The sequence below is a fragment of the Alternaria arborescens genome (genome assembly GCF_004154835.1).
Source record: "Alternaria arborescens strain FERA 675 chromosome Unknown contig_37, whole genome shotgun sequence".
Classification (NCBI taxonomy): domain Eukaryota; kingdom Fungi; phylum Ascomycota; class Dothideomycetes; order Pleosporales; family Pleosporaceae; genus Alternaria; species Alternaria arborescens.
This window is the reverse complement of record NW_021167892.1, coordinates 132,158-155,704: the sequence shown is the minus strand read 5'-3', so window position 1 is coordinate 155,704 and position 23,547 is coordinate 132,158. Positions and strand designations below refer to the sequence as shown.

The 23,547-nt window shown below is 50.6% G+C and overlaps 9 protein-coding genes across 9 annotated transcripts; 6 read left to right on the top strand and 3 right to left on the bottom strand.

Annotated features, from left to right (window-relative positions):
* Positions 1–697: 697 nt before the first annotated feature.
* Positions 698–2,945, top strand: AA0111_g10616 (Dipeptidyl-peptidase 5; the record flags this gene model as incomplete). The annotated part of the gene is made up of 3 exons (XM_028644387.1): positions 698–765; positions 813–864; positions 909–2,945. The coding sequence occupies 3 exons, from the start codon at positions 698–700 to the stop codon at positions 2,943–2,945; spliced, it is 2,157 nt and encodes a 718-aa protein (XP_028501766.1).
* Positions 2,946–3,547: 602 nt separating this feature from the next.
* On the top strand, positions 3,548–4,687 carry AA0111_g10615 (hypothetical protein; the record flags this gene model as incomplete). Its single annotated transcript, XM_028644386.1, has 3 exons — positions 3,548–4,134; positions 4,227–4,502; positions 4,555–4,687. 3 exons carry the CDS (start codon positions 3,548–3,550, stop codon positions 4,685–4,687), a joined length of 996 nt encoding a protein of 331 aa, XP_028501844.1.
* A 1,390-nt stretch (positions 4,688–6,077) lies between these two features.
* Positions 6,078–7,451, top strand: AA0111_g10614 (hypothetical protein; the record flags this gene model as incomplete). Its single annotated transcript, XM_028644385.1, has 1 exon — positions 6,078–7,451. One exon carries the CDS (start codon positions 6,078–6,080, stop codon positions 7,449–7,451), a length of 1,374 nt encoding a protein of 457 aa, XP_028501845.1.
* Positions 7,452–7,568: 117 nt separating this feature from the next.
* Positions 7,569–9,392, bottom strand: AA0111_g10613 (hypothetical protein; the record flags this gene model as incomplete). The annotated part of the gene is made up of 1 exon (XM_028644384.1): positions 7,569–9,392. One exon carries the CDS (start codon positions 9,390–9,392, stop codon positions 7,569–7,571), a length of 1,824 nt encoding a protein of 607 aa, XP_028501842.1.
* Positions 9,393–11,507: 2,115 nt separating this feature from the next.
* On the bottom strand, positions 11,508–13,237 carry AA0111_g10612 (Cytochrome P450; the record flags this gene model as incomplete). The annotated part of the gene is made up of 4 exons (XM_028644383.1): positions 11,508–12,724; positions 12,778–12,846; positions 12,895–13,072; positions 13,121–13,237. The coding sequence occupies 4 exons, from the start codon at positions 13,235–13,237 to the stop codon at positions 11,508–11,510; spliced, it is 1,581 nt and encodes a 526-aa protein (XP_028501843.1).
* Positions 13,238–13,923: 686 nt separating this feature from the next.
* Positions 13,924–17,414, top strand: AA0111_g10611 (hypothetical protein; the record flags this gene model as incomplete). The annotated part of the gene is made up of 4 exons (XM_028644382.1): positions 13,924–14,255; positions 14,422–14,880; positions 14,936–15,794; positions 15,846–17,414. 4 exons carry the CDS (start codon positions 13,924–13,926, stop codon positions 17,412–17,414), a joined length of 3,219 nt encoding a protein of 1,072 aa, XP_028501763.1.
* A 1,138-nt stretch (positions 17,415–18,552) lies between these two features.
* On the top strand, positions 18,553–19,583 carry AA0111_g10610 (hypothetical protein; the record flags this gene model as incomplete). Its single annotated transcript, XM_028644381.1, has 2 exons — positions 18,553–18,785; positions 18,842–19,583. The coding sequence occupies 2 exons, from the start codon at positions 18,553–18,555 to the stop codon at positions 19,581–19,583; spliced, it is 975 nt and encodes a 324-aa protein (XP_028501764.1).
* A 389-nt stretch (positions 19,584–19,972) lies between these two features.
* On the bottom strand, positions 19,973–20,695 carry AA0111_g10609 (hypothetical protein; the record flags this gene model as incomplete). The annotated part of the gene is made up of 1 exon (XM_028644379.1): positions 19,973–20,695. One exon carries the CDS (start codon positions 20,693–20,695, stop codon positions 19,973–19,975), a length of 723 nt encoding a protein of 240 aa, XP_028501838.1.
* Positions 20,696–22,197: 1,502 nt separating this feature from the next.
* AA0111_g10608 (hypothetical protein) lies at positions 22,198–23,515 on the top strand (the record flags this gene model as incomplete). The annotated part of the gene is made up of 2 exons (XM_028644378.1): positions 22,198–22,303; positions 22,359–23,515. The coding sequence occupies 2 exons, from the start codon at positions 22,198–22,200 to the stop codon at positions 23,513–23,515; spliced, it is 1,263 nt and encodes a 420-aa protein (XP_028501837.1).
* Positions 23,516–23,547: the final 32 nt, after the last annotated feature.

Below are 23,547 nucleotides of genomic sequence, written 5' to 3'. Positions count from 1 at the left end.
GAATATGCCATGCTTAGGCTGTCGCATTGTAGGGAACGTCCTTAGGACGTCGGGAGGCTGGGAAGCTTCGTTGTTCGTCACGTGTCTGCGTCCATGATGCGCTAATCTCCTCTAAGTCGCGGATCTGACGCGCTCATCTCTTCCCTTCCTTTTTCAAAGTTTCTCGAAGCACAAACATCATCCTGCCTATTGAGATTAGAAAGCTAGTCAAGGTAACGGCTGAATCTGCAGAGACAAGCCGGTTTCTTTTTTGCTAATGACGCCATTTGTGCCTCTCGACCGGGAACACGGTACCTTGCGTCTTGGCAATCCGTCGCGTTCCTGCCACCCATATGCTCATCAGGCCGGCAACATATCAAGCTCCATCTGGCAGGTCGTGTAACCACAACATGCGTATCACCAAGGACCCCGCTCCTATCAGCGATGTCATTGTCCAGAATGCACAAGGCCAACGTCCGCCCAGATGCCGGCTCAATAAAAGTCGGTTAAGCCGTGGAAAGCTTCCTTGGCACACAGCTAATAAGGCAGGTGCGTACATGTAAGATCTTGGCAGCGATTGTGATGCTCCGCTCCGCATGTTGTGACGCCGCCCGAGAACCCGGACAGCATATAACAGCATCTCAGGCGGACATGGTTCTTTAGAAGTTCTTTCTGCACTTCCGACTTCTTCACACCGTCTCGGATTGTACACGAGAAGATGGCGATGAAGACAGCGCTTGTGGCTGCTGGCCTCTTTCTGGGGTCTGCTAAAGCCATTACCGTCGAGTATGTCTTACTGGATATTACCGCAATAGAATTCTAATTGTAGTCAGGGGCATGCTTGCTGCACCTCGCAGAAGTACCGGCAGTCTCAGCCCGAAGGGAGTACGTATATGCGTAGATGTTTAAAACCAACGCTAACGGGATAGGATCGTGCCTTGTTCTCAGAAACCAAGTTCAATTGGACGTCCGAGAAATCCAGCACTTCTTGGTACTTCATTGACACCGAGTCTGGTAACATCACAAAAGCACCTTTTGGAAGCGACGCCTCGGAAGTGGTATGGGTCGGCGATACGGAGGACAGTATCCTCTACCTCAACGCTACCAACGAGGAGATTCCCGGAGGAGTAACTCTTTATACTGCCGATCTCAGCGGTGACTCTTTTGAGCCAACACTGGTGGCATCATTGCATGCTCCTCTCTCCGGGCTGAAGGCTGTGAAGACCGACTCAGGAATCAACTTTGTCGGAAACTGCCTTGCCTACGAGAGCAATGGAACCGCGTACAACCCTGAGCTCGTGACTGCCCCGAAGAGTCTTGGTCAGTTGTACGACAGCAATTTCATAAGGCATTGGGATTACTACATCACTGCCGAACGCGTAGCTGTTTTCAGCGGAGTCCTCAATGGCGGAAACGGAACTTACAGCTATGGAGGCGAGCTCAAGAACTTGCTTTCCGGCATGAACTACACAGTCACACGCCCCGAGAGCCCAGTGCAGGGTTCTTCGAGCGACCCAGCCGACTATGACTTGTCTCCGGATGGCAGCATGGTTGCCTTCCGCACCAAGTCTCCTGATCTTCCCAAGGCGAACTACACCGCGAGCTACATCTATGTTGTTCCATTCGACGGATCTGAGGTCGCCGTGCCAGTCAATGGACCCGGCACCACCGCTCCCGAGACCGCACAGGGTGCATCTGGCGCTCCTGTCTGGTCGCACGACGGCAGCAAGCTAGCCTACACCCAACAGGATGGCATCGATTATGAGTCTGACAAGTACAAGCTATATGTTGCTGAGATTGATGGCATGAACAGTGAAGTTCACTCAGTCGCTGAAGACTGGGATTCCAGCCCCACCGGTCTACAATGGAGTCCAGATGATGTCGACCTTTGGGTCACCTCGGAGCTGCACGCTTCTGTCCGCCTCTGGCTTGTTCCTCAGGACGCGCCAGCTGACTTCACACCTGTCAACTTCACTGGCCCCGACACTGTTCTCTCCGACTTCGCCGTCCTCCCTGACGGCAGCGCTTTCGTCTCCGCGGCCGCTTCCTGGACTAGCCGTATGTTCTACAAGCAATACCCTGGTCAAGACAAGCACGTTCTCTTCTCTGCCAACGAAGTCGATGCGGAGCTTGAGGGTCTCACGTCGGACTCCGTATCGAACTTCTGGGTTACCAACGACGATGGCGACGATATTCAGACTTTCGTCTTCTACCCTACCGACTTCGACCCGAGCAAGAAGTACCCTCTCGCATTCATCATCCACGGCGGTCCTCAATCTACTCAAGGTGACAACTGGAGCGTGCGGTGGAACCTGAGGCTTTGGGCTGACCAAGGCTTCGTTGTGACTGCCACACAATTCACTGGATCCCCATCTTACAGTCAGGCCTTCACCAACAAGATCCAAGCAAACTGGGGCGGAACTCCCTACACCGATCTTGTCAAGGTTTTCGAGCACCTCCGCGACAACGTCGACTACGTCGATACCGATCGCGCCATCGCCGCCGGTGCGTCGTTTGGCTGCTACATGACAAACTGGATCCAAGGTCATGATCTAGGTCGTGAGTTCAAGGCCCTTGTCTGTCACGACGGAAAGATCAACCAAGTCGGTTCCTACGCTACCGACGAACTCTGGTTCATCCAACGCGACAACAACGGTACTGTCTGGGATGACCGCGAGAACTACGAACTCTGGGACCCTCTCCCTCATTTTGCCAATGCTAGCACACCGCAGTTCATCATCCACAACGATCTGGACTACCGTGTTGTGCAGGCTGAAGGACTGCAGACATTCAACATTCTGCAGAGTTTGGGCGTACCGTCGCGCTTTTTGCACTTCCCTGATGAGGGTCATTGGGTTACTAGTAGACAAAACAGTTTGCTGTGGCACAACTACATCTTTAACTGGATCAGGTACTACGTTGGGTTGGATGAAGAACTAACCATGGATGGTGTTATTACGCAGTAGATTAGCATCTAGAGCACGAATGGTATTACTTGAATGCTGCGAGCGCAATTTGGAAACATGATTGTACTGCGAATAGTGAACAAATTACCATCTTAGTGCCAGGTCCATGAAGTTAAAGGGATGGTTCGGTCAAGCAGCTTTGCTAACGCCGAAACAGTTGCTGGTATCTAATTGGCCTACTCCCAGTGTGGTGGTACAAAAGGACTTGAATGGCGTTGGAGAGGCGCATGCGTAGCGGAGATAACGGACGAGCTGGTTTTTGCTGTACCTCAGTTTCTCCCCGCCGGTATCCTCTACACATGCTAAACTGAGACCTCAGCTGCCCTTACATTCAGATCTGGACCTTGCATCCATAACTCCGTAAATCTGTGGTTGCTTATCACCGCGTCTCCGGAAATCTTTCATACTTCATATCTTCGACGAGCAAACGTTTGTTTACCACCTTCTCAAAGAAAAGATCCATCTCATGTTGTTATTGGTGCCTGCAGCACCCACTAGCGTACATCATCCATATTCAATTCTTCTGTAGACTCCATTCAACAACACACTTCTACTCAAACACTTCTCTCGCAACGAAGTATCACTTTTCGGACGTTGCCCGAATGTCTCAATTCGACATCATCGGCGAGCAGTACAAGAAACTGCCTATCCTCATCAACAGCGCAAATGTTGGTGGAAAGACGTACATTGTGACGGGTGGTAACACCGGACTTGGGCTTGAGACAGCAAGACACCTAGTCAAAGCAAACGCAGCCCACGTCATCATTTCGAGTCGCAAGATTTCGGCAGGTGAGGCAGCGAAGGCAGACATCGAGCACACAACTGGGCGTAAGAATGCGATTAAGGTCTGGCAGCTTGACCTTATGTCGTTCGCGTCCGTGAAAGCATTTGCAGCCAAAGCCTCAGAACTAGAGCGAATTGATGCTCTTATCGAGAACGCCGGAGTTATGACGGACAAGTTTGTCCTCGCCGAAGGCCACGAGAGTTGTATGACAGTCAACGTTATCAGCCCGTTCTTGTTGGCCGCGCTATTGATGCCGAAATTACAGGACACGGCACAAACGTTCAACACCACGCCGCGCATCGTCATGGTTGGTAGTGTACTGGCGTTCCAAGCAAATAAAGAGCTAGAGAAGGGTGGACCAGAGAATATTCTAGCGAACCTGAACGATGCTAAAGTCGCGGACCGGTGAGTTCATTACCTCTTTCATGTGCTCCTCCGATGAAACAACTTCACAAAACCAAAGTTTGTATGGAATGACGGCTAACGCGTCTATAAAGCTATCCTTTGACCAAACTCGTGCAGCTATACGCCACCCGTCAATGGGCCTCTCTGTATACTGTCGAGAAAACCAACGTGATCATGAACATGACTGCACCTGGCGTATGCTCGACTGGTCTTGCCCAAGATACAAGCGCCGCCACTCGTGCTTTGATCGGTACGATTCGGTTCCTTTTTGCGCGGACAGCCGAGGAAGGCAGCCGTACAACGGTTCACGGTGTCGTCGCTGGTAACGACAGCCACGGCCGATTTCTCTCCGGCTGCAATATCAAAGAGTAAGCTACGTGTGTTGAGCTATATCTTGAACTCTACTGACAGGACCGATAGTTGGTGGGTCCCCACCTGGGCCAAGAACGAACAGGGATTGCACACACAAAAGCAATTGTGGAAAGAGCTTACTGAAATCCTGGAGGCGACATCCCCTGGCGTGATTTCAAGCATCAAATCCGTTAGCACCTAGACAGTGCGTCCAAGCATAGTGGATCCGAGAGAGATTGAATAGTCGGTAGTCTCATAATAAGGTCTATCGTTGAGACAGGATCGGAGTAAGCTTACGATTCCGTTCGTTCCAGTAGTAATTGATTGATAATCAAATAATTGTTCGACGTTTGTAGGATTGTAAATGCCGTGGTACGTCGCGATGTCAGTGGCATCAAAGAGCAAACTTAACCGTGTGCGTGTATCCGCATGCAGCTGGGGGCCAAACACTGTTGGGAGGAAAGGATCGAGCAGCATATGTTTACAAGACGACCCTGAAACCGTTACAGCTCGTGGGTTCTTGCTATTAGAGAGATGAGTGGTTAAGGTGATGTAAATGGGGTCATAGTTGAAGTTGAACGCCGTCAGGGAAGAGGTGGGAGGCGGTGCCCGAGAGATATGCCTTCGTATCTGACAAAATCGACAGAGGCGGGGAATAGTCAGCGTATTGTTGTTCGGTGGCTTGCTTCTAGGCGCATGTGTCGGGTGGCGCCGACTAGTAGTGTTGTTGAATGATGTCGAGGTTGTAGGATGGCGATGGTGTCGTGAAAGTACGCGCAGGCATGCGAAGTCGCTGTAATATATGATCGTGGTTGCGATTGTCATCGAGAGGAGACGCAAGGTGAGGATGGAATGATGTGGAGAGAAGGTAACAGTTTGGCTCATAGTCACAATCCTGATCGAGATGCTGCGATAGTTACAAAGCGAAATCTGAAGTAATTTTGGGCGAAATCAAGACGCCATGCTTCGACGCGGGCGCGTCAGGGCGTGTCTCGCATTTGAGTTCTGATGTTCCTCCCACGGGCCTGATCGCCTTGACCCGCGTGGAGAGCCCCGCTTTCCACACTCAGCTGCGTCCACGCCTGCAGAGTTTCGTACCTTCACTCTACTCGGCTCATCTTCTATCACTCTAACTATCATTTACTAGTTCTGTGTTGCTTAGATAACGTGCAGCTGGGAGCGATTGCCGCTTGTAGTCTGCATTCGTTTGGGCAGCACATATCGACCTTTAGCCTCGTTTACTGCTCCTCAGCACCTTTCGTGCAAAATTGCGACGTTTTCGACACACTGATGAAGTTGTCAGAGATTTGACGCTCTAACACTAGCTTTCGATAATATGCGACATATCATCGTACGCTGAGTCAACTTCCGGGGGCATGATGGCGACTTCAGTGCCGTCAAGCGACCCTACTGCTTTCCAGCATGAGCCCTTGGATCATACACAACCATCGATCAGGCTCATTAGAATAAACAGTGGCCTTTCTGCAGAAGGCCATGTTCGGTGTGAAATATCGAATACGACTACCAATGCCAGATACACTTGTTTATCCTATCGATGGGGCGATACGTCTACCTCCACATTGAAAGTCATTATGCTAAACGGAAAACCATTCATTGTACGTCAGAATCTGCACGACTTTCTACATGCGGTCTCCACAGAGCATCATATGTCGCACTTCACAAAAGAAAATTATTGGATCGATGCCTTGTGTATAAACCAATTCGACAACTCAGAGAGAAATTACCAGGTTGCTCAAATGGGCAAAATCTACGCCAACGCATGGCGCGTCCACATATGGCTCGGGAAGACGTCGGACGCTGGTCAGATAGCCGAAGTATTTGCGAAAGAATTTGCTCCCTCCTACTACAATCCCGGCGCAGTTGTTGATCTGCGGAGAAAGACCGAGCTTGTAACGAGATATGTTTTGCATAATGACTATTGGAACCGGGCTTGGGTCATACAAGAGATCATCCTAGCAAACAGCGTCATCATATCACTGGACGCCACAACACTTCCGCTGCGACATTTCTGCGAAAGAATACATCAGATTCCTGTCTACATCTGGCAGACACCATTCGAACAATTCGATACGCTCGGAAGTCATGATGGGCACGCAGTTCTGCGCGGCAAGAGTCTCCTCTTATTGTTGCACTGGTTCCGTGACAAACAATGTTCGATACCCCATGATCGCGTTTTCGCTCTACTAGGAATTTGCCACGAATCAGATAAGCTAGAGGTTGACTACGAGATGCGCTTGTCAGATCTGGCATTCCATATTCTCAGACATCCAAACGAGCTGTGCATTTGCGTAGCAGCTTTGGTCGCAAGAAGTCTTACACCTGCTCCCAATCAGAATGCTGCCGAACCGCAAACTTCTACGCGGCGATTGATGTTGTCATTCGCAGGAGACCATATTGGTACATACTCCTCTGAATCGATTCGTTATTTGCGTCCCCGTTCCGATACTGTACCCCTATCGTCTCGAATACAGTATGAATGCTTCCGATACCTAGTACAGGAGTTTGGGAGACTGTTCCGGCAAAGTTCACTTGGAGATTACATACAACAGCGTCATATGGGCCCAGTTCCGTTCGTTCACGCAGTGCGCGAGGTCCTGATGCAAGAGCCGAATGGGCTACGTTTGAAGAGTGACCCTAACGATAAGTCATACCGTTGGTATGTAGACAGCGAAGGATGGAGCGTTGGTATCTGTGACAGGGATCCCCAATTCTGTCGTGTGCGCATTGCCTTTGATCGGTTGCGAGATGTATTCCGTTGGGACGATGTATGTATCTTTCCAAAAAGGAACTTCCTCAATCTCGAGAAAGCTGGAAACCCCCGCAAGTCACCCCAGCCACCCTTAGAGCCGGCACCTCCTGCAACTTCCATTTTGGAGGATATTGAACGCTTCGATAAAAACAGCCTGTTTATGATGGAATGGGAGAACTTCGTGGACGAAGGCTGATCACCTACGATACAGATGAAGATCAATTTATGTTATCAAAGAGAAAGTTATGTATTAAATGAAATTGTCTCCATACGAGGATTCTTATAGTACTAAGGGTTTTGGGAGTTGTGCAGCTCAAAGTTTTGCCTTCTCCACCCTCGAAGCTGGATGCCTCTCGTCAATCCTCGGCAACTTATCACTCCAAGTCCGCCCATTTCGCATGAACACTCTCCTCCAGTCCGTTGGATTAAGCGGCGCCTGATCCCACCTCCTCCCTCTCTCCCTCTTCGCGTTGACCTTCGCTCTCTTTCCTTCCGCAATCCCACTAGCAGCCGCAACTTTCCTCCCCCTCTCCGCACCAAAGTTACTGGGAATCGCTTGACTGAACTCCTTTGCACTGACCTCCAATAGCGCTTCCGTATCGGCTTTGATACGGTCTGCAAGCAGACGGAGAGATGATTCGGCACAGTGCGAAGCAGCGCGGCGTTGCCAGTATTCGAGAAATCGGTAGCCGTGGCCGAGCATGCCGCACATGGCGCCTGCTGAATGCAGGAAATGGCCGTTGCCGAAGGAGTCGCCTGCTACGATGCCGTTTGTGGCGATACGTGCGTCGGTACCAATGCGCTCGACGAGGCTGAAAGGTTTGGGGCCATATACCATGGCTACACGGCGGAGTTCGTCGGGTGAGATTTCAAGGACGAGAGAAGCTTGCGAGATGTAGTAGTCGTACAGCAAGAATTGATATGCTGCAAAGTACTCCGCGGAATCTTTACTGGTATCAGCGCTGACGAGGCCGCGTTCGACGGGACATAAAGATATATGTTCAGGAACCTCGACAATGGTCCAGGCTACTCGCGGATCGCCTTCGTGGCCAACCGTGATCTGTCGAACCCAAGACTCGTTGCCGTGTTGGTCGAATTCCGAAGCGATGCGGCGGCGTAATCGTCCGTCTACAAGAATGTTGAACTGTCCAGCAACGAAATCTGCCTGGGCTACTTTGGCGCCTTGACCGTCGCCGTGGTCAACGTGAACGTCGTGTTGTTGGAAGCCCAGTTGCTCCGCTTCACGGCAGTTGATACCCGTTGCAATGCTGAAAAGCTCTGGTACACCAAGGTCGATGAAGTCACTTCCCGGTGTGCGGATACGTTGAAGGTCATTATGATATTGGACTTCAGTGACCTCTTCGATTCGGATCTGGACTCTGCCGCAAGGAAGGTGGACTAGACCGCTTCCATCCTGTACCACACGGTGTTTGGTAAACAGACGACATCTGGGCGTCTTGCCAGCGTTAAGATCAATCTTCTCCAGTGCCTCGAGGTAGCGACGAAGAAGAAGTTGGATCGAGAACGCTGCGGCCTGAAAGGTTGAAGGGCCATCGAGGACCTCTCGCAAATCTGTCCGGATCTTGGTCGGACATGGATGTTCTGGAATATTTGGCGGAGGTACAGTGGTAACTGTGCGATGAGGTTTGCCATCTTTCCAACGATCGTCGATGTATTCGATGTTGTGAATCTCACCAACCATGTGTAATTCCTTCTCGTATCCCTCAATGATGGCTCCTGGTATGATATCTCGAGACTTCGTCATTGGATGGTAGAAGAGATCTGCCAAGCTTAGTAGCGATCCATCTAGTCTTTTCGGTAGATTGTCCAGTCCGTATCGATCCAACATCATCTTGTCGATAAGCCCCAGCTGATGATACATATCTTGACGGATGTTCCAGTGCACTCCCAGAAATGGATCACCGCGGAGGTCGACACCAACGGCGCGGCGGCCCATGGCTATCGTCCAGAGCATTGCTAGCATGTTTGTGCCTCCAAGGCCGATTGCAACGAAGTCGGCATCTTTGACTCCTGAAAGTGTGGTAGAGCGACTGCCGCCTGGAATCTTGACGTTCTGCGTCCGCTCTTGGGCCAGATACCTGGTCGTTGAGTAGATGTTGCTGTTGCTGGAAGTCATGAGGGCTACTATGTAACTTCGAATGGAGTCGAGGAACAGATTCAAGACGGGCACGGCGCTTCTTCAAAGAATGCGAAAAGTGACATACTCGCCGGCCCATCGGTTGCGGAACGGGGCGTTTAGATTGCAGAGGTGACTTACCGTTATCGTACGTCTACCCCGTCAGGACCCTGGAAGGCTGCCATGCTGAGTCTAGGTTCCCCACAGTCGCTAACTCAAGACGAACTACTTTCAGTCGCATCTACCCATCGACTTGGCCGCGTGGGGCGGAGGGTCGTAACATGATGATTATTGGCGCAACGATGTTTTAATCCCGACAAGCGTGAATCCTTCTATGCGTGCTGCTGCAAAGTTATGTGGCTCCTGCGGTGCGATGGGTCTTCCATGATGCCCCAGATCAAGATGGTGCTGCCATTCTATTTCGAGTCTGTGTAAGAGTAACTATTGCGATACGTTATCGATATCTCGATGCCAGCCTTCACGAACTAAGAACATGTATCGCACTAAAAAATGGTAGCTAGATTGCTGTACCGCTACGAACGTGCCTTCCTATTACACCCAGGCGGTCGGATTGGTAGCAGGGTGCGAAGGGTAAGCGGGGTATCATAAGCTACGTGCCATCAACAGAGGAAGCATTTCCGGGGCGGTCTTGTTTCTTTCCTCGGACGCGGGCTATGTAGCGCGACGTGTTCACGGCCAACCCGCTCAAGATAGGCTCGAAGCAAGTGGGTACTCTGCTCAGGACCTGCGTGCCGTCTGGAGCGAAGCTTGAACACGAACGTACATGCGCAGTAAGCGGCATGCGCGGCAATCAATGCATCGTGAATATGGCAAGCTTACGGAGGTCTAGGCCAACTGGTCGCGTCCCGTGTGGTGAGCATAAGCAGATGTTCGTAGATGCGCTGCGATGGGAGTGGGTTCAAGAACGGTCGCTTTATGTGGTTGCAGCAAGGCGTAAGTGGACGAAGGAATGAGGCTCATCGGAGACAGCGAATAGTGGAAGATGTGCAAGGCTTGGCAATACACGCACGGAACGCGCCATTAGCCGGCGCTAATCTCCGACACCAAGCGCGACTCTAGACTGAAGTCAACCCTTTCGACCCAACATCTTCTTTCACAGTTCGTCTCAAATACGTGTTGTAATGCGTGACCATGTACTCAGAACATCCTTCAAAACGTTTTGAACAACTGCGACTGCCATATTCGCGGCCGAGCGCGTTATGCCAATTCAGCACAATGACGCATATTTGTCCCCAGACGCGCTTGCCTATCGTCGTATAAACCGGCGATACCTCAACCATGCCACTAGGTACCATAACAGCTTGCAAGGTCGTGCATAGTTGTGATCACCGTAACCACGAACGCCATCGTACTCCCATATCCGTCCTCGAATCGCTGTGACCCATAGCTGGCCAGCCGCTTGCGGTTCTCACAAGAACGAGGGAGCTTAGTACTCTGAAGGGGATTGGGAGAACGGATAGGAAGTGAGATGATCGGGACTTACGCCTGAATCTTCGTAAGCTGTCACGATTGACCTTAGCCTCCCGCACACACCCTTCGCGGTTTTCAGAGGGAACTATGGCCAAGATCAAGCTCACTTACTACCCAGTGCTATAGATTTCTAATACCTTCTATTTTCGAGGAATCGCGATCATACCTCCGAATCTGTGCAGCAGCACCACGCCCGCCGATCGACCTCAAGACTTACCTCGCCTTCGGAGATATACGAATCTATTAGCATCATTTCAACTCCTTCACAAGCCCGCCACTATCGTATCAATGTTGCGAACCGATAGACTCTTGCCGGGCACAGCTCTATCGCCGAATAAACGTTCATGAGTAAGGCGATGCCTGACTCCTCGATATCACGATCGACGAGATGAAATCGATTCTCAGAACTTGTGATTCCTCCGAACGCCTCATGGACCAGAACGTCTAGACACTGGATGCAGTTTTGCATCACCCGCAATACACGGAACCACAATATACCGATATGGAGCAATGAGTATGACAGTTTCATACGCCGATTTGGCTGGTATTGCAACAGTCCGTCCCATTACCCGGGCCACGATTCGCGGGTTATAATATTGTTATAAGTCAAAACTTCATCTTGTTCTACGAGCGCATGTGCACACGGCATCCATCTCCCGAAGCGACCACTAGTGTCAGGATCTGCTTTTCCTTTCCGACCGCGACAACAGGATCATCTTGCGGAACAGTCAAGAAAGGGAATTTTTGCACCAGTCTCGCCACAGTGTATCCTGCTTCTAAGAGAGCGAACTCTTGGCCTAGACATACTCGTGGCCCTCCATTGAAGGGTAGATACCCGTAACCCACATCGCGCAACAGCGTTCCATCTTCCCACCTCTCGGGGCGGAAATCGAGTGCGTCTTCTCCGTAAATGTCCGTGCGGCGATGCATAGCATATACGCAATAACCGACGGCCTCGCCCTTTCTTACCAATATTGGGGACTGACCATCCGGGCCTCCTCCAACAGGAAGCGTTGTTGTCTTGAGTGCTGCGCGAGAATTTACCGGCACCGATGGGTAGAGGCGAAGTACTTCTTTCAGAACCAGATCGAGGTATCTCATCTTCTTCAGATCCACTCGAGTTGGCTGAGACGCATTTTCTCCAAGGCCCACCACTTCATCGATCTCCTTACGTAGTCTCTCCAGAACCTGAGGATGTCGAGCCAGCAAGCGCAAAGTCCAGCTGAGGCAACATGCGGTCGTATCCCTGCCCGCCAGGAGAACGTTCAAGCACTGATCGCGGAGTTCTTTCTTGTTCCGAGTCTCCTGGATGAGCGCGTCGATGAACACGTAGCTCTTCTTATCCTCGTCTTCTGTTTTCTCAGGCTCTGACTTATCCGCATTTTCCAGTGCGTCCTGGATTGCGTCGTCGACGAAGCGATGCGAAGTCTTGCAAGCCCGCCAGAACTCGGGAGTATTGGCCAGCCAGTACAAGTCTCCCAAACGGCCACGATGTGATAAGTAGTCCTGGCCTAAGTTGAAAGCTGCCGCAAATTCTGATTCCTTGCCAGCGATATCGCTGCTTTGCAAAGAGCTTAGTGTCTTTCCAAAGAGAAGGAATGTAGTCGTATCGAAAGTCAAACGGAAGAATAGCGGCTGCAGATCCACGACGCTGTTGGGAGAAATTTGATCCGTGAGGCTCTCCACCGATTTCTTCATCTCCTCAAAATTCTGATAGCGGTTGGACGTAAATTGAGGCCGTAGAAGTGCCCGCGAATGCCTCCACGCTGCACCATCTTGGGTAAAAATGCCACTTCCCATCAATGGAGCAAAATGCTTGGGTCGAAGCCCAAGGCTGAAGTCTGCGGTAAGTGTCAGTGCATGTCGGCATCCAAGGGGGAAATGGACTGCAAACCCTCAAACTGTGCGGAAAGAACCTCCTCAATGTTGCGCGGCTCTACTGTATTGATGCCACGAGCTCCAACTGTGACTCGTCAGTTCCAAAGGCTCCGTTCTCCGCCGAGACACCTACGCAATTGTTGCTCATGAGTAGGACCACTGGACTCCACTACGTCCAAGAAGAACTGAAGGATAGTCTGCGCTCTTGCGTGTTGCCCAACCCTGAGAAGCAGATCCAGACCTTCCGGCCACTTCGCTGCCCATCTCCGTGGTGCTTTGCATCCCATTTGCGCTGCATATTGGTCTTCTTCCTACCCCATGTCAGCAACAGTACGATGGAATGACTCGGGCGTGCGTACCCTACGGATGACCTGGCGTTTCCAGATCTTGTAGCCTACAAGGCTAAGAACGACTAGAAGTAAGGCTATACTTTTGGACGCTGTTTTGCCTCTAACATCAACGTATGATATGTCCATGGCCGCAAATCCGTCGCCCGCTCAACGATAGCGATGTGTAGAGTTGCTTTGCGGCAGAGCGCGGTTGGTGTGAGAACGTCGAAACAAGGCTTCTGCTATTGTAAATCCGCCCCCAAATTGAAGGGAATAACAGTCTCAGCCCAGTTGTACCGCAGTGGTTCACCTTCCCTATCAGCGCATGAGACTGATCGAATGTGGCAGATTGGGGGCCGTCACATGCGGGCGCTAAGCCTCGTAGCGCACCAATGACATGACGCTAGTCAAGCCATCGGTTGCGCCTTCGGTTACGGTTGGCTCGCAACGCGTCTTACGTCGGCTCTGCCTTGTGCAATGTCACATCCGCACCCTCTTACAGTTTGCCTGATGCCTCCCTCGACGGCTATCGGCTGAGTGCGTCGTCATCCAAGAAGATGGAGGCTCTTCTCCGCATGCATGTTTGCGACTCCAGCCGCTTTTTTGCCCTTTTGTCAGCGAAAGAGAACCCCTGTTGCAGCCGACTGGGGTCATCGAGAAAGGCTATTGCGTTCTGTGTTATACGACGGCTTCTCTGTTCAGTGCGACATTCTCGATCTGCTTTCTGACGATATTGCATTCTATTGCGTGTCTCAACTATCTCCACGGCCTTCGCACGAGCAATCCCGCCTCCCTTTGTCGCATGGCGACTGGTCATGAGATAACCTTGAATCATGGCTGATCCTGTTTCGCTGGTGGCTGCGGGGATAGGAATTGCTGATGTTGCATTTCGACTTGTCAAGTATCTCAAAGATATCAAAGCAGCAGCTAAGACCATTGACGAGGACATCGAAGGTTTAATCAATGAGGTCGAAGGTCTACAAAAGGTGCACGGTCACCTCGAAAAGGAGTACCTTAAGAATGTCACCAACGTTGAGATGGGGGATGACGAAAGGAGCCTTTGGACCAGCACTGGACAGACTCTCAAAAATGGACAGAAGCTTACCGAGAAACTCGAGGCTTCGGTGAAGTCCATATACGGCGATCACAGGCTGGCGACTGGCAGGTTCGATAGCTTGGACAAGTCGCGGAGGAAGAAAAGCAAAGACAGCATGATTTCTGGACTTAGAGATCAGATCAACACATACCAGGGAGCCTTGCAAATGCTGCTCGGCTTTATTTCAATGCAAGTTGATCTGCTAATCAAGAAGCTACCACTGACTCATATGCAGGCAGTCTGCTCGTCAAAACCATGAGGATCAAAATGCTCAGTTGGAGCAGTTGGTTGCCGATCTTCGAGACCTAAAGAATCGAATGGAGCAAGCGCAGCACTCATCGCTGCCTCCATACGAGACCATAGCCAACACGACGGAGTATCGCGACTTCAACATAGAATCGGTGTCAGTTGTGAACCAGCTCGGTATTGCAATCAATAACATTGCGCACAATCCAAAGACCGATGCCTCGATGACGAACGAACATTTCGATATTCCCAAGCCCGTTGATCCATTCTATACTGGTCGTGAGGATTATGCAGAACGCTTGCGAAGCTGGTTCTTACCAGCTCCTTCTCGGAAGCAACGGGGTGAAAAGATCGCAAAGGCAGAGCAAAAGCGCTTCGTTGTATACGGGCTTGGAGGCGCAGGAAAGACGCAGTTCTGCTCCAAGTTTGCTCAAGACAATCGACAATAGTGAGTTGTTATATGGCACCAAGTTTATATACTGCTGCTGACAGGTTACCTCTAGCTTCTGGGGCGTCTTTTGGGTAGACGGCAGTAGCCCATCGCGGTTGAAACAGACCTTCTCCCAGAATGTATCAAAGATCGGAAAAGTGGACCTTAACGAGAACGCTGCGCTTCATTGGTTATCTAACCTCAGTTTTCCTTGGCTTCTTATCATCGACAACGCCGACGACCCCGACCTCAAGCTTGCCAACTATTTTCCACGAGGGAACCGAGGTCACGTTCTTGTCACAACCCGCGATCCCGGAAAAAAGGCTTACGGTACAGCTGGTGAAAAATACTTCGAGTTCCAAGGACTGAGTACGAGCGATGCAAGCAGTCTACTTCTGAAAGCAGCCGGCCAGTCAGAACCATGGGACACGGTCGTATCCAGCATCGCTTTATCCATTGCCAAAGCGCTTGGTTATCTTGCATTGGCTATCACGCATGCAGGTCGGGCTATCCGTGAAGAGTATTGCAGGCTTAGCGAATATCTACACTACTACGAGCGCCAATGGGAACTGACAAGGCAAAACAGACTTCCAGTGAAAGACAAAGACGCCGCTGACGAGCTGAGCGTCTTTTCGACGTTTGAACTGAATCGAGAAGCTATCGAGAAGCGAGGAACTAGAGCGTCTCGGGACGCACTCCAGTTGCTTGACACATTCGCATTTCTCCACAACCAGGACATTCGATACGACCTACTGAAGCGAGCTGTCGAGAACGCCCAGGTCGAACACCAGAAAGAAGTTGAAGACAAGATCAATGAACGCCAGTCTAAGGATGCTAAGCCCATACGCGACTGGTCAACGTGGTGCAAAGAAACTGCTTTCCTGGTTCTTGCATATTTCTACCAGAATCGTAGTCCACCCGTCCTTCCGGTTGTAGGTCGTCCCATCGTTTGTTCCCCTAAGATTAATTCTAATCCACCACAGATCATCCGAGATGGGCGAAATACGAGGAATTTCGATGAGGATCGACTGCGCATAGCTTTACGGCAGCTGATCCAGTTCTCACTTATAATCAAAGGCCAAAATGGCGACAGCTACTCTATGCACCCTCTTGTGCACAAGTGGGCCCGCGAGCGACCTGGCATGAGTGTTGCAGCGCAAGCAGTTTGGTCTCAAGCCGCCGCAATGCTACTATCACATTGCATCCTCATTCCGCCGCTTGGTAATACAGAAGAAGAGGAAGACGTTCGGAAATATATCCTGCCTCATGTCGACCATGTACGCCAATGTCAGCAATCTATAGAGCAACGCATGAGAGACAAACGCATGGCAAGAATGAATCCATTGCCAGTTTTTGAAGGTGGTTTCGATAGGGACAAAGCTATCACATATGCCAAGTTCAGCTTGGTGTACATGCAGAATGGACGGTGGGAGGAGGCTAGGCGACTGCAGACTGCAGTCAAAGATTTCACGACTCAGATCCTGGGCCTGAAGCACCCTATTACTCGTCGTGTTACCCGTCTACTGGCCACAACCCTGTACAATCTCGGACAAAGTGAGGACTCGGCCAAACTAGAAAAGGAAGTCCTAGACGCATGTGTGTTATACCTAGGTGCTGATCACCGAGAGACACTGGTTGCCAAGTTTAACCTTGGCAAATCGGTCTTCTTACAAGGCAAATTTAGCCAGGCGAAACTTCTTCAAGAAGAAGCGGTCGAGGGTCTGACTAGGCTGATTGGTCTCGACCAAGAAGACACCCTAGATGCGATTGACTGGCTTGGCCGGACTCTGCTCATGTTCTTCACCGAAGAGCATGTGAATCGAGCCCGTCAACTTTTTATCACAGCATCGGAAGGCATGAAGAGGGTGCACGGCGATGAACACACACGCACCCTCGAAGCACGTGAGCACCTTTGTAGTTCCGCCACCAAGACGGGAAACAAGCAACATCTGGACGAAGCGCATGATATGATGATCAAGATTTTGGAAACCCGGAAGGAAAAACTTGGCAAGGAGCATGCATACACATTACTTGCGATGGTGAACCTCGCTCTTGTGAAATGCAAGATGGGTATGATTCATGAAGCTGAAGCACTCATCCAACATGGCCTACCTATCGCCGCACGCAATCTAACCGAAGGTCACATAGCTTATCTCTGGGGTCGTTATCATCTTGGCCGAATTTGGGTGCTTCAAGAAAGATGGGCCGAGGCAGAGACATACCTGGTTGATGTTACTGAGCGACAGCGTTACACATTGCAAGGAAGAGGCGAGTTTCATCCTGATAGGATCGGCGGTCTGATAGAGCTAGCCACAGTCTACAACGCGCTCGGGAAAGTTGAAGAATGCGAGAGAGTGACAGAAGAAGCTTTGGCTGCACTAGCAAAGATATCTACGACTGAACATCCGGAGGCAAAAAAGTTGAAGGAGAACAGAGACATGTGGAGGCAACGGAGAAAAGATAGCATGGCAGTTCCACCGCGGATCGACAGACCACAAGACATTGAGCAGCGCATTCAGATTGGACACATCCACCGGTCATCGACATTGTAGTTATTCAACTACAAAACGAAGCTCATCTCCGATGTTTAGGTAGAGGATCATATGTCTCAATGCTTGAGTTCCAGCGGAGGAAGCTTCGAGGTGATCGTCAGTTTTGCTGCCATTCGCGTTGTTTGACTGGGTTATACCTAGCCGCCTTTGCGACTCTCCAGACTCCATCTTCGCCTTTTGCCTCGCCCGTCCGTAACCAGGGCGTTGCTCCGGGTTGATCGACATACTTTCAACCACTGCTTGGTGTGCATTAAAGTACAGCGCGTTGAAGCCTAGGATGTCGGAAGGGGTGAATGTGTTAACGGCTGCGAATCGAGAAGAGTTTCGATGCTGTGTTCGTAAGTCTCATCAGATCCTTCTTTGATAAGCGTGGTACGCGCCATGTTCTGTGTCCGAGAAGCCCTTGATACTCCAATCCGTGCGTCCTTACAAGGTGTATGTGTATCTGGCCTGATCGTTGCGACGGAGTCGCAGTCAGCAAAAAGAGGTTTCGGGTAGGCCAAGTAGGGTACCTGGGTCGTATCAAGAGACACGTTCTCCAGCTCGATAACCGAGCTTAGCCGCGCGCGATGGGGAGAGTTGTCTCCGAAACACCATCAAGTAAGTACAACAGTCATTGCCTGTAGTAAGGCTCTCAATATTTTATCTCTCGTTGTACTTATTGCATGAGCAATTTGGTGATGCTAGAGGGCGGTCGCGCTAACTGGGTATCCGCAGACTAAAAAAAGACACAACGTACTTGAGCCGAGACCGAGACCGAGAAGCCTCGCACCAGAATTCAAGCTTGCAACCCAGTAGCCTATTGGATGCTCGCGCTTCAAAGCTGCTTGTTATTGTCCGTTTCGCATATCTGGTTTCGAGTGCATGCAGTAAATCATCAGATATTCGTCCGTACGACTGTATTTAATTCGAGATGGCATGTCATTGTTGAGTTCATTGCAACCTTGTTGTTCAAGTCCTATCTTTCGCGTACCATTTCGAAAGTAAAGAAGATGTCTTATGATACTAAAGACAAAGTCGCCACACTTGCAGTGGAGAAGTACGAGCAACTTGTTCATCTATTTCACAATCATAGTTTGTATTTGCTAACCTTATCTATTTCCAGTTCAGAATTGGCAGCTGTAAGAGTCTTGTCGGGATGCCAGTACGTTCCTTAACAACGACGCAGTATAAGCAGAAACATAACATCGATGGGCTAGAGAACCTCAACAACTTTCTCTCTAAATTGCCACCTCCTGATCCCACCCTTGACCAGGGAGAAGTCGTTGATATCCCTCTCCGAGACGGCACAGCCTCGCAGATTCGCATCTTTCGCCCTAAAGTCGCATCAACACAGCCTAAACCTCTAATTGTGCTGATATATGGCGGAGGGTAAGTTCATTGCCCTCTTCCTAACACGTCGGTCAGTCAATAACCACCACAACCAGGTTCATCGTAGGTGACAACACTCAGCTGAGCTCAGTATCTCGTGTCCTTGCGAACCTCTACTCAGCTGTAGCGGTAAACATTTCCTATCGCCTGGCACCAACTCATAAATTTCCCACAGCTGCCCACGATGCTTACGATAGCGTTCGATGGCTTTCCCAAAATACCAACGCGCTCGGCGCCGACCTGTCTAAAGGTTTTGTTCTACTGGGCGCTTCTGCAGGTGCCAATCTTGCAGCGGTCATTGCTCAGAAGTGGTTTTCCAGTAAATTATCACCACCCATCACCGGCCTCTCTCTCGCTATACCATGGCTGCTGTCCGAGGAGATCGTGCCGCAGGCCTACAAGAACCTCTGGTTCTCTAGGGATCAAAACGAGAACGCCATGATTCTGAACAAGGGTACGATAGGTTATATGCTGGCTGCGTACCAGCCTGATGTGCATTCCGCGGACTTCTCTCCTTTTAATCACACTGCACCTCATAGTGGAATGCCACCAGTTTACATCCAGGTGTGCGGTGCGGACCCGTTGAGGGACGACGGGCTTATCTACGAACAAGTACTACGATATTTTGGAGTGAAGACGAAGCTGGATGTTTACCCCGGTGTTCCACATGGTTTTAGCGTTTTTTGGGAGATGGAACTGGCGAAGAAGTCCTTCTCAGACCAGATCTTGGCGATTGGATGGCTTCTGGGTGTGGAGAAGACTAGGGAAGACGTGGAGCGGTCGAATCAGAGAATTTAGATGCGCAAATAGACCTAGTCAGCTACAGTTTTATCACGATATGTAGACGCATCCTTGCCCAGCATCGTGTGGTCCATTGGAAGGCAGTAGTAGGAAATTCAAGCTGTGTCCTTTGACCTCTCATATCATCCTTTTGCAGAAAAACCTCAAAGAGCTATACACGTGCTAAGATATCTAGATTCAGCCGTCCTCGCCGAATCTCGATTACCAATTGAAATCGAAATAGGTGTAGCTACCTTGATTGGAATGCAATGGCGCAGTCTGGTATGACAACTTGGAATTAACAACACCTCTCATGTACCTCTCGACCACCCAAGGCCCTCAAGATGATGGCATCCTCTTCGCTACGTTCTCCTCCGCCATCCGGATGATCTCGCTCAATGCTACCATCACATGTCCTTCACCCCCTCAACCACCAAATCTTCTAGTACCTTGAGATCTTGCTTGATAACCTTCTCTCCATGGTGAAACGCGTTGAATATATGATAGTGCAACGGCAGAGCACTATCTACTGGGCCCATGATCATCTTTACTGTCGCCCAAGACCCTATCAGCCAAGACAACAGCCATCCCATTAATCCGAACCGCGACAGGGTCAGTATCTCGTGCTGCGCCTGGAGCATGAGATTCCACAGGCCCTTATTGTTTCGGAAGTGCTCAAACGGTTGGAAGCCATGTATACACCAACTGATCAACTGTAGCATACCCAATAGTGTACCGGACGACCCAACGAAACCTGGTACTGTTTGGATGCGGAGCTTCTCGTGCTTGCTATACACTTCGCCTAATGCTTTCGTAAGCTTTGCTTGTGAATTGAAGACGATCAAGCCGTAATTGCCGCGATTGTACGAGTAAAGAATATCGGCTTGAGCTGCCAAGTTGGCATCCGCGGACTCGGATAGAGGGATGCTCTTTGTCGGCTGATGTGCGAGCATACTTCCCACCAAAGTAAGCCGATCTCTCTGTATTCCCATTATGTTGACGTAGTGGTCTGTCATGTCAAGGCCAATGGCACTGTATGCAACAAACGTCGTTGGATGGTTGCAGATCAGTTCACCCACAGCCTTCAATGTTGACATGCCACCTTCTGAGCGCGCTGTACATCCGTCCATTGTGTCCAAGATGCAGTAAAAGTCCTCGCCAGTAACTTCGCTTGGCGATTCAATGACCCGATAGTCGTCAAAGATTCGCAGTGCATTATCTTTGTAGTCGTAGCGCTTCTTTGGCGACTGGAAGGCAGAAATACGCCCAGGTCGTACCAGATATGTTATCTAAGTGCCGAATGAGAGATGATAACCTTGCGAAAGACCAACAGCGCCGCAGCCGATGATTAGGATCTTAGGTATACCCATTCTGAGATTGAGTGAGCATCGCAATGTATGTGTGTGCTGGAGAACGGAGCGGGCAGTGGGTCAGGCATAAGTCTCGAGCATGTGACTGTGATCGTGGTTTGTCCGCGTCGGAAAGAGCCACTAGAAATCTGTCTCCCTGCATTCCGCACGTAGACGAAGGTGCGTAATATAAAGCTGCCTTGTGTCGATGGACAAATTCGTCCGTCTTTGTATGAACTTGGTGTTATCGGCGACATCCAGCACGGGAAGCGGCGACTCTTACGGACACACTCGCACTCGTTCTCGCAGTCGCATTCTCCATCGATCTATTCCCTTTCCAGTAACGGCGCGGCTTCGAGATCGAATTTCCTGACAGCGGCTTCCAGCACAGCGACCAATGCATAGGGAACCATGAAATGTGGGTAATTCTCAAACCGAGTGTGGTGAGCCGTACCCTCATGATTCTGCCGACTGGGGGATACGCCCAGTAGATATGATGGGCCGCATTTTTGCGCGGATGTCTCGCTGAAAAGCTGCTCAAGGTTGTGGAAACTTGTCTTGCCGGCTGTATTGACTTGTCGCGTCAGGTTGACGGATATCGCAGATTGACGCGCTTCTTACGCGCGTGACGTCATTTCACTCTCCTGACGCGAGGCGGTCCTCTCTGGCTAGCAGCGATACTTCTCACAACACTACCTTAACAACAGCGACACCTTAAATGATCCGCCTCATCCACGAAGCAGACCACGAGCCATTCACGACATAATGTGCTGCGTCTGAACACTCGCGAACACGTCATGACATCCACACCTGTAGTATGAATCTATGATGCCTCTCCATCTATCGTCGTAAGAAAGATGCGCCAAACGACGCATCAAACCTCAATGAACTCGGGACATGATGGGGTCCAGGGTAGGTAACGCCTCCTAAATTAGGGCAAAGAACGATAGGAGAGGGCAGGTAACGACGCATCACTCGTACCTGCTACTGCAACAGATGGAAACCCATCACATTGTCTGAGCAATGTCGTGACCATGTCACTATAAACCCGCACTGCTTCTTCCTTATCCGAAATTTTTCGAGATCTACCTACCTACGCTCTGCCGCTATTCATATCATCCCTGTTGCTCACCTTGTCCAGTGAAATGCGATGCCGCCTTTGTCGAGCGATGGGTACTTTGTACGTCACCGATGGAGAGGGTTGGGCGGCACAAACCTGGCCATCATGCTGAGAAGAACAGATGGGGCCACGCGACCTAAGCCATCACTCAAAACTACCAATGATGTTGCGACTTCATGGTAGCATCACACCTAAACTCGTCATTCCGATTATGCTTGTGGGTGGTTGGGTCACTGCAATTACGTGCATCTCAAAGCTTGTATACGACCGTAAGCAGTTTCTTTGTTCTTTCGATATGTTTTTACCTGGACTAACAATACGCAGTCGGCACCGATCGAGTTTTCATTACCGTGCTGGGCTTCGTTGTGAGTCTAGCACTCGGCGTCCGCAGTTCCACCTCTATGAACCGATACTTCCAAGGCCGACAACTTCGGGGACGTCTTCGCCTCGCATCGCATATACTGGCGCGTTTGGTTCGGATACACGTGGAAGACAGACATGGCTTCGATGTTGAACTGAGAAAGCAGGATCTGCTCGGCAAGGTCAGCTGCTTGAACGTGATCGTGGCTTTTGCTGTCGCATTGAAGCAAAAATTGCGTTTCGAGCCAGGAACACACTACGATGATCTCAAGCACTTAGTTGGCCATCTGGACACGTTCGCGCGAGGAGCAAATATGCCCGCGCCCGACCCTCCGAGCGCTTTCAGGCGGGCTTGCCAGCTCCTCGGCATACCGATGGCAACACCAAACCCACGCAGACATGTCAAGAAATCGGCCGTTCCTCTTGGAGACCTACCCCTCGAGATCCTATCTCACCTCTCCGTCTATATCAAAGTCCTATACGACACGGGCACACTGAGAGATGACAGCATTAATCAAACCCAGAGCCTCGACTCACTAACAATCATGGACGAGGCATTGTGCGGCACCGAGAGAATCTTGAACACACCCCTTCCGCTAGCATACTCCATCGCGATAGCTCAAGTCACCTGGTTATACATACTGTTGCTGCCTTTCCAGTGCTTCAACATTTTAGGCTGGATCACCATCCCTGCATGCATAGTCGCAGCGTACATCATCTTGGGTATCGCTTCCATCGGTCGTGAGATCGAGGATCCCTTCGGCCACGATGTCAACGACCTGCCACTCGATGTCTTCTGCCAGCAAATCCGTCAAGACATCGATATCATCATGTCGCGCGCTGCACCTCTCGCCAACGACTTCATGGGCCGTAAAGAGAACATGCCATTATATCCACTTTCGTATCTGAGCACGCGAGCATGGGCAGATAAGTCGCCAGAGGAGATACACTTTGCTTTATTGCAAAGAGTCGCCCTCCACTACCCCATGGTTGAGCATGGCGAAAATCCTGCGCCGCCTGCGCAAGGTCGTTTATGTGGCGTGGAATGTTGGGCTGAGAAAGGCGCGCCGGGACCGAAGGAGACGACTGGCAACTACAGGAGAAAGTACGGAAGTGTGTAGTTGTCTAACATCTAGGCACTAAAGACACTTAC